The 16,580-nt window shown below is 41.2% G+C and overlaps 1 protein-coding gene across 8 annotated transcripts in view; it reads right to left on the bottom strand.

The window, feature by feature from the left end:
• DOCK9 (dedicator of cytokinesis 9) overlaps nucleotides 1-16,580 on the bottom strand; it is a 162,972-nt gene that overhangs the window by 97,706 nt on the left and 48,686 nt on the right. For all 8 annotated transcript variants that reach the window (XM_066620091.1, XM_066620093.1, XM_066620095.1 and 5 more), the window contains exon 2: nucleotides 6,749-6,865. In XM_066620091.1, coding sequence (XP_066476188.1) covers nucleotides 6,749-6,865 — 117 coding nt within the window. The remainder of the gene's footprint in view (nucleotides 1-6,748; nucleotides 6,866-16,580) is intronic.

Genomic DNA, 16,580 nt, shown 5'->3' with positions numbered 1-16,580 from the left:
CAGCAATAGAGCTTTCCCTAGCTGGGGTATCGAATGCCCCAGCTCAGGAACCTCTGGTTTATATCATCAGGCATATCTTTTAACTTCTATTATCTTCTGAGATCTTCCCTCACACTTAAGAAATCCACCTTGGACTATTTTGAAAGCTTCTTATTTTGACCCTCTTTCTAAATGGAAGGCATTGGGTCCACAGTTGTAAAAAGCTACCAAACAAAAATATTCCATCTACTGTTTCTTCAGTTAGGTATTAGTGGAACATAATGTTACAGAACTATAAACCTTATCTATATTCACATGGTAAATTATTGTTATGGGTTAATCCTGAATTAATTGGGAAGGAATCCTTTCTGTGGAAGACTTGGACTGATAGGATGATGTTTACATATTAGAGTGATTTTTACTTACTAGAATCAACTAACTGGACAAAACTACGAGTAAATATGATTTACCATAGTGTTTCTCAAACAGTGGGTTGGGATTCACTAGGTGAGTCACGAGCCAATTTCAGGTGGGTTCCTATTCATTTCAATGTATATTTTCTTTGTAATATATTAATGCTACCATGGTATGTGACTGCATTTTGGGAAATGTTAAAAGTACAGATCTGTAAGAGGCTACTATGTATATATATTTTAACAATGATAGTCAATGGGGCTTAATCCCAGGTAACTGTGAATAGGATTGCAACCTTTGGGGTGTTTGGGAATCTTTTTTTTTTTAAAACAGAACAACAATTCCTTAAGAGGGTTAGGAGGGTTGTTCTTTATTTTAAATAATTTTTTTCAATTTATACCTATTGTAAACTTTTACTTACCACTGTCTCCCAACTTTGTCCCTCTTTTTGGGCACTGTTTGCCCGCGTTAGAAAATCAAACCCATTTTTCTGGGGGGTTTGAAACATGCTCTTTCTAATGAGATTAGTTTAAAAGCATTTCTAGAAGGTACTTTTTTGTAAAAGCAGGTTGAAAATACCCTATTTTTGGCCTTTTTACAAAAATCATCAACTTTATACTTAATTTGTAAACCAATAGAAAGAGCTAGGAGGTTGAAATTACATATTTGAAAACAAAGTTATATTGGGATATTATGCCCTAAATTTCACAATTATTACTTAATTATTGCTGGAGCTATTCAACATTAAACTTTGGATTATTTTGGAGCACTGATTTTTTTGGCCAACTTTGCTGCAATTTAACCACTTTGGACGCGCTCAACAAAAATTGTTATTAGTTTCATTAAATAGAGCGCAAAAAGTTGTATTAAGTAGATATGTTTCATTTGTTTTGAAAAAAATAGCAAGGGAGATATTATGTCTCAAATCTGTCAAAATCTCACAATCGTACTGAACACGGTTGCAGTATGGGGTCAAACAAATGGGTATATCTCCACAAGTACTCCACTGGCGAACCTAAAACGTTACCAAAGTTCGTTTGAGACATGTGGGACTCTGCACACAAAATTTCATTAAAATCCGTGATGGTCGCGCGGGGCACTTTTCAAAAACTAGATCACTTGACATGGAATGACCCATTGCTTCTCTGGTGCTGCCAGTTACTTGAAAAGCCCTGAACCCTGAGTGATCTTGGAGATAAGGAAAGGTGATGATCTAAGCTTGATTTAAGCGAGTATCTATTTTAATTTCATTTTGTCATACTGAGAGATGTTTTCTGCTTGATGACATCACTTCGTGACAGGACATCGCTTCGAGGTTAATGACATCATTTCTGGTAGATCCTGACAGATTGTCAGAAGTGGGTCCTGGTACTAAAAAGTCCGAGAACCACTGATTTACGAAGTATCAGCTGAATGGCAATACTTACAGTTACAACATTTGTCAGTGCATACATTTGGTCCAGTGGCATTATCAGCTTCTGATTATCCTACACTTTTAGAAATATTTATTGAATCAATTGAGAAAAAGGAGTCTATAATATTAATTTATAAATATCTGATGTTACTTAGTATGACATTTAAAGCTTCAGAAAGATTTGGGATACAGAATTGGATTGCCTATTGTTGGCGTTGGTGCAACTCTGTCTGCTGTCCAGAGGGGCCAGGATGCTGTCCAGAAGGGATCAAGCTATGGCCCAGTGACTCTGACCTTCCTAACTGTTCTCTCTGTGATCCTTGTGGGGTGTGGCCCTAACCCTTTATCCTTCCCTTCTACTCTGAGCACTTTCTCTTGTCCTCTGACCACGGACCTGTTAAGATGGGCACACCAGGGCTCTGATGCCCAGGCCATCTTGAGCACAAGGCATGCAGGGCGAGGCAGCTCCAGGGCCTCGCTATCTCTAAGTGTTAGCTGAACCTCTGATCCTAATCAGATGCTGTAAATATACACTCAATGGAACTGTAAGTAAATAACTTCCTTTTTGCAACTTTAACAAGCCATTGCCTCTTTGTCTTTTTGCATTGATTAGCAGTCAGCCTGGTGTAGGAGGTTCCCTGGGGTGATACCCAAAGGGGGGGGGTCTGCTGCTTAAGCTACTCTGCTTCCCCCCCAAAGGGGAAACTATTTTTAATTTCCTCCAACACCTATCTTATATAATCAACAGAAAATGGTTTCAACTAGTATTAATGCAATATCTATGCATCCTAAAATGCAATAAATTTAAAAGCAAAAAAGGAGTGTTTTAGACACTGCAACACCTGCATAGGGTTGACCAAAGATTTCAGTTACTGCTGTTGTAATTCACCTGAAACATCACTTAAGCACATGACATGGTCTTGTATAGAGATAGTATTCTTTTGGGAAGAAGTTATAATCTGTATTAATTTTGTATAAAAACATACATTGATATTTGTTGATTCGTATGAATTAGTTGCCTATTTCACGGAAGTGAACAGCAGGTGATTATAGACTAATCCAGTGCTTCTCAGACTGGGGCATCATGACAAAGAGTCCTGGCCTCAGCCCCCTTAAGGGAAAGGGGGGAAGGAAGCAATGCAACCCACTGGATCGCACCATTTTGGAGGGGCGTAGGACCTTGCTACCACTTACCAGAACCTGCAGCAGCTTCTTCAGGGTGCAGGGAGACACCTTGCAGCCTCCGCAGGGCTTCCCAACAGGTAGAGATCCTCAAAATTGCGATCATGACCACTTCCAAAGTCACGAACACAAAACCGGAAGTGGTCGTAATCACGATTTTGAGGGTCTGCAAAAGGCTGCTGCAGGCTCTGTTAAGTGGCAGCAAGCCCCTGTACCCCTCCAAAGTGCCGCAATCCAGCAGGTCACATTGCTGCCTTTCCCCCGCCTCCGCACACACCTACTGCAGCTCACACTCTCCCTGACAGTTTAAGAACTGATGGCCTAATCCAGGGGTGCCCAAACCAGGGCCCTGGGGCCACTTGCGGTCCTCGAGTACTCCCAGTCCAGCCCTCTGAGAGCCCCCAGTCTCCAATGAGCTCTGGCCCTCCAGAGACTTGCTGGAGCCCGTGCTGGCCTGACGCAATTGCTCTCAGTGTGAGGGCAACTGTTTGACCTCTCGTGTGAGCTGTGGGATAAGGGCTCCCTCCACTGCTTGCAGTTTCACATCTGTGATGCAGCAGTGGCAGCAAGGAAAGGCCGGCCTTGCTTTGTGCAAGGACTTGAGCTATTGCAAGACCGTCATACATTCATATAAGTTCCATCTCTAATATATTCATTTATGTAAATTTATTCAAATTTTAAATGTAAATTAACTCTTTTTTTCCTGGCCCCTGACACAGTATCAGAGAGATGATGTGGCCCTCTTGCCAAAAAGTTTGGACATCCCTGGCCTAATCTAACATTTGCAGCTGGCACACCAACCTCTATTGACCAAAACTGCTCCTGACCCTCCAGGTACAAAACTGGATCCACAAGCACCCCCAGCAAGCCCACCTGATCTTTCAAAGAAAGGATAACCATTCAGAAGAGATTGAATCCAGTAGAGAAAACCAGTGACTGCCATAAAAACCTTAGCCCTGACTAAGAGTCCTTGGAATGTATATTCAAGTTCCCAATACCATAAGCCTAAGGAATCTCCATGTAGTTTTATAATGCTGTCACACCATAATCACCAATAGTGACCAATTCCAGTGTATTCAGAACAGTTTTACACTGGGTTCAGAAGACACTCCGTCTACGTATGAAGCAGGTTAACACTACTGTTTTTGTTAGTACACCTAACAATGTAGATGTAACATTTTCAAGTATAGAGCATAATGCAATGAGACCATCCAGAACAGGGGTGCCCAAAGCCCGGCCCACGGGCCATTTGCGGCCCGCTGCGGGTCCCCATCCAGCCCCCAAGGGGTCCCCCAACCTCCAATAGGCACTCAGCCCTCACCCCAGCCCGCGCTGGCCCGCTGTGAGGGCTCCACACCTTGCTTTTCCTTGCTGCCGCTGAGCTCAGTGGCAGTGAAAGAAAGACAAGCCCAGCTGACGTGCAGGGCCTTTTATAGTGGGAAGGTAACGTGAGACTTGCAGGTCTCACGTTACTTCCCACTATAAAAGATCCTGTGTGCTTGCCTGCTAGTCTCTTCTTTCTTGCCCATGGGCTGGGCTGGGCTGGGCTGGGATCAGCTCCGTTTGGCTCGGCTCCCCTCCCCTCCCCTCCTGCAACCTGAGCCAGGAGAGAGAGAGATCACGAGGAAGGGGAGCCCAGCCCAGCTTGCAGCACGTCTCCCTCCCAAGCGAGGGAGGGCTGGTTGCCTGGCCAGCCAGGCAGGCAGGCAGGCAGCAGCAGCAGCACATGGGCAGGCAGGTAGGCATGCAACTGGGCAAGCAGGCAGGCAGCCCAAGCAAATGAAGGAGGGAAGGAGAGAGGGCGAGGAGGCAGGTGAGCAGGCGGGTGTATGTGTCTGAAAGTGTGCAAGATCCCCCCTCCATTTGTGTGTGTGTGAATGAATCATAAACTGGCATGAAGATTCCCCCCTTCTTAGGGTGAATGGGATCATGAACTGGCATGAAGATCCCCCCCCCTTACTAGGGTGAATGAGATCATAAACTGGCATGAAGATCCCCCCTCATTAGGGTGAATATAATCATAAACTGGCATGAAGATCCCCCTCTTATTAGGGTGAATGGAATCATAAACTGGATTGAATTCATTCATTCATTTTCCATCTCTAATATATTCATTTATGTAAATTTATTCAAATTTGAAATGTAAATTAATTCTTTTTTTTTCCAGCCCCCGACACAGTGTCAGAGAGATGTTGTGGCCCTCCTGCCAAAAACTTTGAGCACCCCTGATCTAGAAGACTAGCTATTTATGGAAACTACTCATAGTAGAAATTTTAAAGTAGTGTACAGAAGAGTCTTTAAACACTACACTTGCCACATTCTTTGAAATCCATAGGAAGGAAATGCCTTTTCAAAGCTCTGAAGTAGCGCACATAGTTCTTAAAACCTTGTTTCGGTAGCATAATCTTTGTTCATGCATTTTTTTTGAACAAAAAAAAATGCCTTCCTAAAGAAAAAAAGCTTAGTCCCACACCCATCTTTCTGTGATCAAAAGTAATTAATTTAAAAAAATAGATAGCCAAACAGCTAATAAATTAAATACTGATATAACTTCAGAAAATACAATGAAACTTTTATAAGCAAAACCCAACACGGCCAAAACCACAGTAAACCAAAACACAATGGTGGCAGTGAAGTTCAAAAACTGAAGTCCTTCACCAATAATAAAGCTGCTCACTAACCAAAGGTTATGTTTTCACCATATGGCAAAAACTGAATACAGCGATTGAGCCAGGTGGGCCTCCCTAGGAAAGACATGGCTCAATGAGGTCACCATAACTAAGAGAGTGCCGCCTTACAAAGCTAACTGCTAAATTTCAGAGAGCAGAGAGGAACAGAAAGTACAGATCTTTCAGTGTTGATATGAACATATGGAAGGAGCGGAGAAAGGAGATATAAACAGGAACCATTCCATTTAAGACTTCAAAGTAAACTGCAAGTTTGAACTGAATCCAGAAACTGACAATACAGTATTGAGTAATAACCTCAGCCAGCCCTTGTTAATAATTGAGTAGTGACATTTTGAACCAATTCAACTTAACCAATCAACTTTTCACCTGCTCAAGGAAACATACATTAATATTCTCCCTGAAGTGCTAATATCAACTGCTAAAACAAGCTATGCCAGTGGTTCCCAAACTCTCTGGGTGAGTCTGGGATCCTGCAAGTGCTTGTGGGAGACAGGAGAGTGTAGTGATGCGGCTGCCACAACCGTGCTGCCATTGGGAACAGAAGGGGTTTTTCTATGCACCTGGGGGTCATTATGGCTCTCCAGAGGGTCTGGGGAGTCTGCAAACCCCCCTCTGCAATCCTCCCCACTCCTCCAAACTGTTGCAAATAGAAAAAAAATATCCATTTCCAGTTTTGTGATGAAAACTGGGCTTTTTTTCTATTTGTAGCGGTTTAGAGGTATGGGGAGAACTTCGGGGGGGGGGGTAGCAGGTCTGCCAGACCCTCTGGAGAGCCATCACGACACCCAGATGAGTAGGAAAAACCCTTCTGTTCCTAACAGTGGTGCAACTGTGGTGATCACATGAACACAGTTGCTGTTGCCCCAACCCTTAAGGGGGCAGCGACAGAGGTTGTGACACCGCAGTTTGGGAACCTCTGGGCCGTGCTATCTGAAAAAAACAGTTTATAAACAATAGCCATAGACTATGTTTTTAAAACAACCCAAATACAACAGTAATAGCTGATGCGTTAGTAGGCTATTGTATAAAGACCAATCATGCAGGGTTTTAAAAAGTAAAAAAAAGATACCTGGAAGTCATCATAGGGAAAAAGTAGCAACTCCCGCAAGGCATCATTGAGTATTTGTGTTTTCTTCTGAACAATGACATTTTCATAGTCTATTGGCTCAATTAGCTTTGGTTTTGCCTAAAAACAAACATAAATACATTCAAGTTAATGGAAATACACAGCCTCTTTACATATTTTAAGCTCATGGATATTTAATGAAGTTATATTTTACAGTAAAGGTAGGTTTGAACTGAATCATAAGTGAAAAGGTTCCAATATAATACAACCAATTTTTGTGGAAAAGATGGCTACAGGTTGAGTCTACTTATCCACAGATCTGGCTCTACACGGATCTGCATTGAGCCAGATTTGACCCAACCTGAAACCTCCAACAGCAACTGGAGCTGTGCTCTGGTTGCCTCCTAAGGTCCAAAAAGCCTTTACGGGCCTTTACGGGCCCAGAATGGCCTCCGGAAGTCCTAGAAGGGCACTTTCGGTTTTTGGCTGAGAAAGGCACCAGTTGTGTTCAAAACCCCAGTGGGCGGGAAAACTGCAGATTTCATTATCTATGGTTTTCAGTATCTGTGCGGGTTCCGGGACCAGATCCCTCATGGATACAGAGGCACCACCTGTATACAACAAAACAGGTTCATGGCAAGATTTTCTTCAGTTATAGATTGACACAGAAAGTATACAGTTAGTCATATATATTGAACAGAAGCAATCTGTTTTAATCAGGTTAGCATTAAATTGACATGAAGTTTACACTAAATGTGGCCTGGTTTGTTATAATCAAGGAGTTACACAACCATCACATAGTTTATCTGCTTTATTATACCTCTGAATGCTATGGAACCTTGTTTTAGCAGCTGTAAATGTCAATCTAATGCCGATGATAGTGAAACTAATAGGTTATTGCTCCCCATTTCAAAGAAAACAAGCAAGTCCCCTTTACAGTCCCTAAACAAATTTTGGTATTGAGTATTATGGTTTCATAAAAGTTTCTGGTTTTCTCTGTGAAAAAGAATTATAGCATTCCTGAACACTTTGTGATAAAAAGTCACATCAAGACATCCTAACCAGAAAGGCTCCAATTAGGAAAATAAAAATTTTCAGAAAGTTTTGGTATATTTCCATACTTTTCTTGTCATACTGTTTGAAAATATAAATGTTTTCTGAACAAATATTACACTGTCAACCAAATGTAAACTGATCTTTGTTAGGTAAACCATGGAAGTAGAAAGGGTTTAATAAAAAACAATTGCTTCCCCCTCCCCCTACATTCTAACATGAAACAAGCTTATCAAAAGTTTAAGACAATATACTACGCTAGGACAGAATTTTCCAAGGAAAGGTTATCAGAAACACACACATCCACCACAGAGTTTTTGACTAACCTATTTTTTTTTCCAATTTCTACCACATGGGAACATTCACATTAAGTAAAAGCATTGGAAGGAGTTCAGAAGAACAAGATGTTACATTTGCAAAGAAACACACTATTCCACAGAGGCTAGAGAGGCTAAACCTTTTTTTTTAATACACAGTGTACACAATACATTCACAGAAAGGAAAAGGTATGCTTTAATTATTTGTACAGCAAAGTATGCTTAGTTCAGAGAATACTAAGAACACCCACATGCATAAGAGTAGGCACAACCTTGGCTTCAGAAGCAAGTTCCATTGCGGAAATCCTTGCTAAACTTGATAATCCATACTGAAAAGATTTTAAAATGGAGTGGGTGAAGAGAGAACATGCAGATTTTTTCCCCTTCAGTTGAAAAGAAACTTGACCATGGTATCAGTCACTGCAGTTTTATCTACTAAAAAGTCCCAGCTCTGTTGGCAACCAACTTGGATTGCTATTTTTATTTACTTACTTACCACGTTTTTATACCACCCTTCCTACAAGGAGTTCAGGTTGGCATACATGGTTCCTTCCCTCCTTTTGTTCTTACAACAACACTGTGAGGTAAGTGAGGCTTAGAGAAAGCATGACTGGCCCAGGGTCTCCCAGGAAGCTTCATGGCTGAGCAGGAATTTAAGCCTGGCTCTTCTGGGTCTAAGTTCTAGGTCTAAGATCACAATTGTCCAGGGTTAGGGTTCTATTCTGGCAGAACTTCCAGCAGGGATATTGTCTTGGTTGTCTTTAGTTTTCTTAGTTAATGGAGTTGTAACATCCCTGCTCCTAGTTAGTTTTAGTATTTCTCAGGTGTTAGCTAAGTTTTATTTCTATTTTTAGTTCCTTGACAATGTTGTACAGAGTATAGGGCAAAACACTGGGTTACAATCTAGACTTGCTGAATGTGACTTTGAAACCTGGGAAATGAACCTCCCCTCTATGTGCACGCGAGCGCACGCGCGCACACACACAAATACTGTAATACTTTAACTACAGTATTATAGTATATAAACGAATTATAGCATAATCAATAAATATATAAATTATAGCATAATAAATTTGACACTATTAAGTTTGTATGTACATTTTCTTGAGAAGCCCCATATATTCAAATGTTTTCTCAGCAGCAGTTACCTGTTAAATCTAAGGACTTGTGAAGATGAACAATCAGCACTTTGGAAAAGGTCTGTTCAAAGTGTCTAAACTCTACTTTTATACTCCCTCACTTTCTCCAGAGAGATTCAATTTGCTTAGCGAAAGCTTCTTAAATGGAGACAACATGTAGTCGGTATGGTTAAACTTACTGAGAGGCATAAGTAAGAACCAAGAAAAGGTTTTGGTTAAAGAATACTATATGTTTCAGCAGTCAGCTGTTGGTTCTCTGTTTTATTGGAAATACCATCTCTTGATAAAAAAAGCTTCCAAGCTACTTCATTTCTGTTATATTTGTTTATAGCTAAACCTTATATGAACCCAACAGGGGGGAAAAAACAAACCCCCCTCCCAAAAAAACCTCCAAGGGGTTTTGAAGTAAATTTCTCTCTCTTCTAGGTCACTGTCATCCAATTCCACCTTAGCATATCAATTCATTTCACTTGGTACCGATGAGGAATTTGTATTTCTTTAGTTCATCTCCTAAGGAAAATAGTAGTGCAAGAATTCATTTTAACCTTACATGTAAATAGTTCACTTTCAGTTGAAATGTAATATTCAAATGTAAATGTAAGATTTATTTGAACCTTAACTTTTTGCTCTATAAATAGAAGGAGTTTCATTCATGAAGAGACCTGTGCTCATAGAATTATCCTTCAATGAATAAAAGTTCTATTCCAGAGAAATTCTTTATCTATCCCATAATTTACACACGCATATACACCTTATACCATTCAAATTAGCAACACTTCAGCAAAAAAAAAAAAACCCAACAAGTGAAGATCAGACATGTACTTGTTACTGCTAACATGCAGACCTATAATGATATGATTTTGTAGCTAGTAAAAAAACTTCAAATTCTTTGATCTAGAGCAGGGATGTCCAAAGTTTTTGGCAGGAGGGGCACATTGTCTCTCTGACACTGTGACAGGGGCCAGGGAAAAAAGAATTAATTTACATTTCAAATTTGAATAAATTTACATATATTTGCATAAATAAATATATTAAAGATGAACTTATATGAATGAATGAATGAAGGTCTTGCAATCGCTCAAGGCCTATAAAAGGCCTTGCACAAAGCAAGGCTGGCCTTTCCTTTTCTGCTGCTACTGCATCACAGATGTGAAACAGCAAGCAGTGGAGGGAGCCCTCATCCCACAGCTCACTGAGAGGTCAAACAGTTGCGCTCACACTGAGAGCAGTTGCATCGGGCCAGTGTGGGCTCCAGCAAATCTCCAGAGGGCCAGAGGCTCAATGGAGACTGAGAGCTCCCTGAGGGCCGCATTGAGAGGCCTCAAGAGCCGCAAGTGGCCCTAGGGCCGGGGTTTAGGCACCCCTGATCTAGAGAACAAAATCTATATACACAGAATGTTTCCACATGAACAATACCAAAAGAAGCCTAAGGGCCCGATCCTGAACCTGGTGCACCAGTTCACCGCCGGTGCGCAGCATTGCAAACGTGCCATAAGGTACGCCTGTGACACATACTGCCCAGCTGGCACTGTCTGAACATGAGCCCATGCTGAGCCAGCACCGGTTGGAGAATGAGCGACTACTACCCAGAGCTCCAAACACTGGAGAGATAAGTGGGGGTGGAGGAAGCATTCCAGGGCAGGGAGAAGGTGTGGAAGGGGAAAGAGCAGGGCGTGACCTGTGGAGCAGAACTCCGATAGATCTGATGCCACACATCAGGCCTCTCAGCCCAAACGGAACTCCATTATTCTGCACCGGCTAAACAGCTAGTACGGAGTCAAGTAGCCCCATTACAGGGCTACTTTCCTTACCCGGGGGAAGGAGACTAGTGTCCCTTTCCCCCCCGAGGAGCAGGCAGCGGCTGCCCAGTATGCTCAGGATGCCATAGCAGCCATTTTGGCACCACGACAGCCCTGCTCACTGGGCAGCTCAAGATTGAACTGTAAGTTAACTGTGGGGGAGGAGACTCCTCCAATTAATCATGCATAGCAGGCAAAGCTGCATGTGTATGCACATCTTCATGCTCTTTCTTTCATAACAAGTAGCCCATAACACATTGGTCTTTTAATGTCAATTTACAGTAGAGAACCAAGTACAGGTACACTTCTTTCCCATGCTGCTACTCTTCCTAACAATGGACCAGCATTGTAAGAATCTATTGTTGCCATTACAAATGGTACTGCAAGAATATGAGTCCATCAGTGTGCATGCAAAATGTTTTGCTGTTTTGCTTTTCATCTCTGGATCAGGGCCCAGGTCTGTTAGCAACACTTTGAAAGAACAACTAGTTATATGTTGTCAAGTGGAAATATTTCCTACACACATTTCCCAAACTATTGTTTTTACAAATGCTTCCTGAAAACTCTCATTTCCTGAAAGCTTGAAGCAGAGACATATCGTGGAAAGTTTTATCGTGAAACAAGCATTTGCTGAGGTTATAAAAAGGTGCAAACTATGTCCACACAACATGAACTAGTTTTATGCAGAGGTTCCAGTCACAATTTAAATATATCTACCTACCTAATTTGGACATTAACTCACTGAGAAAGTTACAAATATTATTTTTGATGAAGAGGATAGACCAGATCATCCTGGACTGCCTCTTATGTTCTTTAGGAGTCATACAGGTAGAGATCTCTCAGTGGGAGAACAGGAAACTAGGCAGATGTCATCTCACCTTTAAATAAATAAATAAAAATATATATATATATATATATATATATATCTCCTTTACCCTTGTGACAGCAAAGATTCCACCAAGAAGATGGAAAGGAACCAGGGCAAGCCACATGTGTGGTTCCAGTTAGGTGCTGTCAACTCTAGGAAGCATCCAAACAATCCTATATATGCTTACTCAAACATAAGCCCCACTGATGTCCAGCCCATCCTAACATTCCATCACAACGGGGTGCACACTACATTCTGTGGTTATGAGACAGTAACAGAGGCCTCATCAAGTAAGGGAATGTTTGTTCCATTATCTTAGGCCTGCATTGTGGTTGCATCAGTGCTGAAAAATGGTTAGTATTGGGCTGTTCAATATGGTTTACTCTCAGGTAACTGTGCACAGAACTGCAGCCAAACAAAATAATTTATGCGTATTTACTGGAAAGCAAGTTCTGTTGCATTCACTCTGGCAAAACTGACAGCAGGAACAAGTGTTACCTCTCCAGCTCCCCTTCATCATGCTTCCTTCAGCAACACTGAGGAAGAAGAGTTTATACATTATATCCCAATCACTGCTCTCAACTTCTGACTGCTGCCCATGTCCACTGCTATGCATGTAAATAAAAGACTGGAGGAAAAACCATTGAACTCAATGATGGTTATTTCCAAATAAGAGTGCTGGTTTTCAAAACATTGGATCAGAGAAGATGGAAGTGTTTACACAAAATGGAAGTGATGATAGTACAAATAGTATAGTATTACAAAACTATACCAGAGACATTGGGTTATCAGATACATTGGGTTGCTCTACCAAAGAATAGTAAGTGGCTATCTACCAATAAAAACTGCAGTAATAGTAAGGGCTGACTGAAGAAACACATGTCTTGAGGAAATAACATACAGGTGTCCCCCACATTGTAGATCACTTACCTGCTGATTCACATATCCACAGTTCTTTGCCATCCCAGGTACCCATTACTTATCTGTTATCCTTTACTTTGGTACCAAGCACTCATGTCTCTTCCTTTGCAGCCTGGCATAGAATGCTAGAACTAAGAGAACACTAACAGGAAGCCCCAGTTCCTTTGCAGGCTGTCATAGAATGCTAGAAGACTAACAGGAAGTTTTCCGATTCCTGTTAGCATTCTGGCTGACTACTTCTGCTGTTCCTCCTCTAGCATCCTATAACAGGCTGCAAAGATATGAGTGCTTAGCACCACAGTAAGCACAGGGTCCCTTTTGTCTGGTGTTTCAGTATCTGGGGAAGGCAGGAATACAGTGGTATGTCTGTACTTCAGAAAGGTCATCAGAACTTGCACCATTAAATGTAATTGCAGTTTGGCCAACAGCCATGACTAGCTAAGGATACAACCCATAATTTTTGCATTGTTAAACATATTCCATTGAACAACACTTACTCTGATACTGTTTAACTTGTTTCTTTTCAAGTAAAATTATCCTCCTCTCATGACACTGTCTTAAATCAGAACTACATTTTAACTCAGCATACATTTCCAAACCTGTATTTGCTGAGAATGCAAATACAGACAGAGGGGCATCTGCAACAGAGAACTGGTGTGCAGAAAGAGATGCTGAGGCTACAGAGGCCACTGACAAGAAATCAGCTAGCAAGGAAAGAATTAATCAAATGTTCTGTCCCTTTCAGACCTGGTCTAAATTATACAAATGCAATACAATTATTTTATCATGGGAATGAGTAAGAGGAAAGCTGAAGTGGATTGGCAAAGAAATCTCAGGTAATTACATAGCTAAATGAACACAAACATCATATGAATTAGCTACTCGCCACTAGCTGAATGTAAAGCTCAGACCAGGTTTCAATTCTCTTGAAAATTCTACCTTACCTGCCAACATTATGAGGAAACTCAGAACTGGGAAAATTCATGGTTCTTTTGAACGCTTAATTCTACATTTAACTCGTTTAATCTTTATGTTCACACCCCAGAAAATATTTTTGGAAAATTCCATTGCCTGGTAATGGTACTGGACTTCCAAGAACTGTGTTCAGTCAGTACTGGCATGTTAATGAAGAAAATGTGAATTAGAAAAGCAAGCTCTAAAATGAATTTGATACAAGAAAAACACTTAATATGTCCAATCGTCATAACAACTCCTGTTAGAGTTCTTAATTTAGTATACAATGACCTATTCTAAGTGTTATTAATAATTTATTGGTATTCATATTTATTTTATCCAGGAAAGGATTAGAAAACATGGTTGCAGTGCTTTATTTTAAACCCCCCCCCCCCAATTTTTTTTTCTTTACTTATTTTGGCATGTGTGCTTTATACTCTAACAGAGCAATCCTGTTAGCCAGCTGAAGCGAAAACAAAAGAGTCAAAGTGCCACAAAATTCTTTGTTGTTTGAACTTCAGTGTTTCAGTCTCACAAAATATGGTTCTCCTGCTCAACTTGCAGTTCAACAAAGGTCTGTCCTTTATTTTCTTCAATATAAGCCTGTTACATTATAGCATATTATTTCAGAAGTGTTAATAAAACAACCTACTATGTTTTTAGCAGCACAGTTTAAATTTGCCACTAAAAATGACAGTATTGCTGCTTTTACTATCTCCTGAATCCCAAAGATCTGCTAATGGCACCAACACAGTTGGCTGAATTACAGATGACTTTAGGCAGTGGTTTTCAAACGCTCTAGGAGAGCAAAACCAGAAGTGGAGCACGATCGCTGCACTTTCACTTTTCAGGCTGCAGGGAGCCCTGCAGACACATGTGCAGGGCTCCCCGCACCACCAACAGGCTGCTGCAGGGGCTGTAGCCCCCTTAGTGACGTGACCCAGGATGCCCTTAAGGGGAAGTAGCCAGGATGCTCTGGTTGGGGCCTCACGACGCCCCAGTTTGAAGCGCCCTGACTTTAGGGCTGCAGTCCTAGACACACTTACCTGGGAGTAAGTCCCATTGCACTCCATTATTGCTTCCTTAGAAGGAAGGAAACAACAATGAGACTGGAAGTCATGGATCAAGACTGCAGGGAGGACAGGGGCTTTACTACAACCGCTGCCACCATGCTCATCTGGACTGTTGTCCTATGCATGCTAAGTTCCCATTGATGCAAACCCAATGGGCAATCCAGTCATATCCTCAGATACGAATAAACCCATCAGCCCCAACAACAAGCTTAACAGTACATATAGCTTAGACCTTATTAGATTTTCCAGGATGATGTGAATTTACTGCTACCAAAGCATTCCCACTCTGAAGATGTACTTATGTAGTTAGGACTAATCAAATGTATTTGAAATAGTTTCTGTTCTCTTAAAAGAAGAATCTGCTGGATTTTCTACAAGCTCATATTCACAGTAACAGGAAGGATATTTCATCATCTCAAACAAAAGAATACTAAGACAACATATTTACTTTGGCATTGCTTACACTGACACTACCACTTTCCAGGAAGACAGAATCTCTTCTGTTCCCTTATGAACATTTTCCATTCTATACCTTCACAATCAGGGTGACGGAGGTAGTTCTGGACTATTTAGCTCTGTAGAGATTACTTCTACTCTTTCACACTATTCCAAGCTGATGGGAGAGAGTTTCATGTCTCTAAAATACAGATCTTAAACTTTTTTGCATTTTTATACTGCCCTTCCTCCAAGGAGCTCAGGATGGTATATATGATCCCTTCCCTCCCTTTGTCCTCACAACAAACCTGTTAGATAGGTGAGGCTGAGACACAGTGATTGGCCCAAGTTCACTCATGAAGCTTCATGGTTAAGCAGGGATTTGAACCCAGACCGTCATATTTTGAAAGTGGTTACTTTCCTCTAAAACTGTATTTAGAATTATCTGTACATTAATAACGAGGTAACCTCTTTGCTTAAGTAAGAGATAAATGGACCATGGTGTTGAAGACATCTTCTCAAAATGAGTAAAAGATAGGAATTCATTTCTACTTTCTAGTTCATACCCTTGTTTCCTTTCTTATGACATCTCAATGCAAATACTACAAGCAGGATCAAAGAGCATTAAGCAATTATAGTACATGTTAAAGTAACTGTATGTGTTCAACAGGATAAGTGTTTAGCACTGCTACTAATATGGTTGAATGGTTTATTGTGCATGCTACTTTGAATACCCAATAGCAACAAAAAGGCAAAAAAACAACACTAAAAGAGAAATTGGAAAAGGAAATCCAAAAGAACCAACAGGAGATGAAAGGCTCATTCACATAGCAGAAAGCCATGGTTTCCCATGACTTCAGAACGAATCATAAATGCATTCAGATCTAATGTCAAACCAGGGTTTGGTATTACACGCAAAAGCAGCAGAGACTCTCAGACTCTGGTTTGGAACCTTGTTTAAGGTCAAATTTTTATTTATGCTAACCATAGTATGCCATGTTCCAATGGCATGGCAAACAATGGTTTGCTGAGAACCAGAAAGGTAATAAAGAACAGAGAGAAAAGGAGTAAGCAAGCCTAAAGCTTACTACAACTCATGCATGTAACACAGATAGCGCAATCTCTACTTACCCACTCCGCAGGCACATGCCCCCTGACCTTGCGCTAGGTGTCACAAATGGGCGTAAAGCTAGTTTGTGGCACCGTGCAGGCAGGCAACACCAGCAGGAAAGCCTGAGCCACCTCCCTGCTGATGTTGCATCCAGAAGAACAGTTG

This window comes from Tiliqua scincoides, chromosome 3, assembly GCF_035046505.1.
Source record: "Tiliqua scincoides isolate rTilSci1 chromosome 3, rTilSci1.hap2, whole genome shotgun sequence".
Lineage (NCBI taxonomy): Eukaryota > Metazoa > Chordata > Lepidosauria > Squamata > Scincidae > Tiliqua > Tiliqua scincoides.
This window is presented reverse-complemented; position numbering and strand designations above follow the sequence as displayed.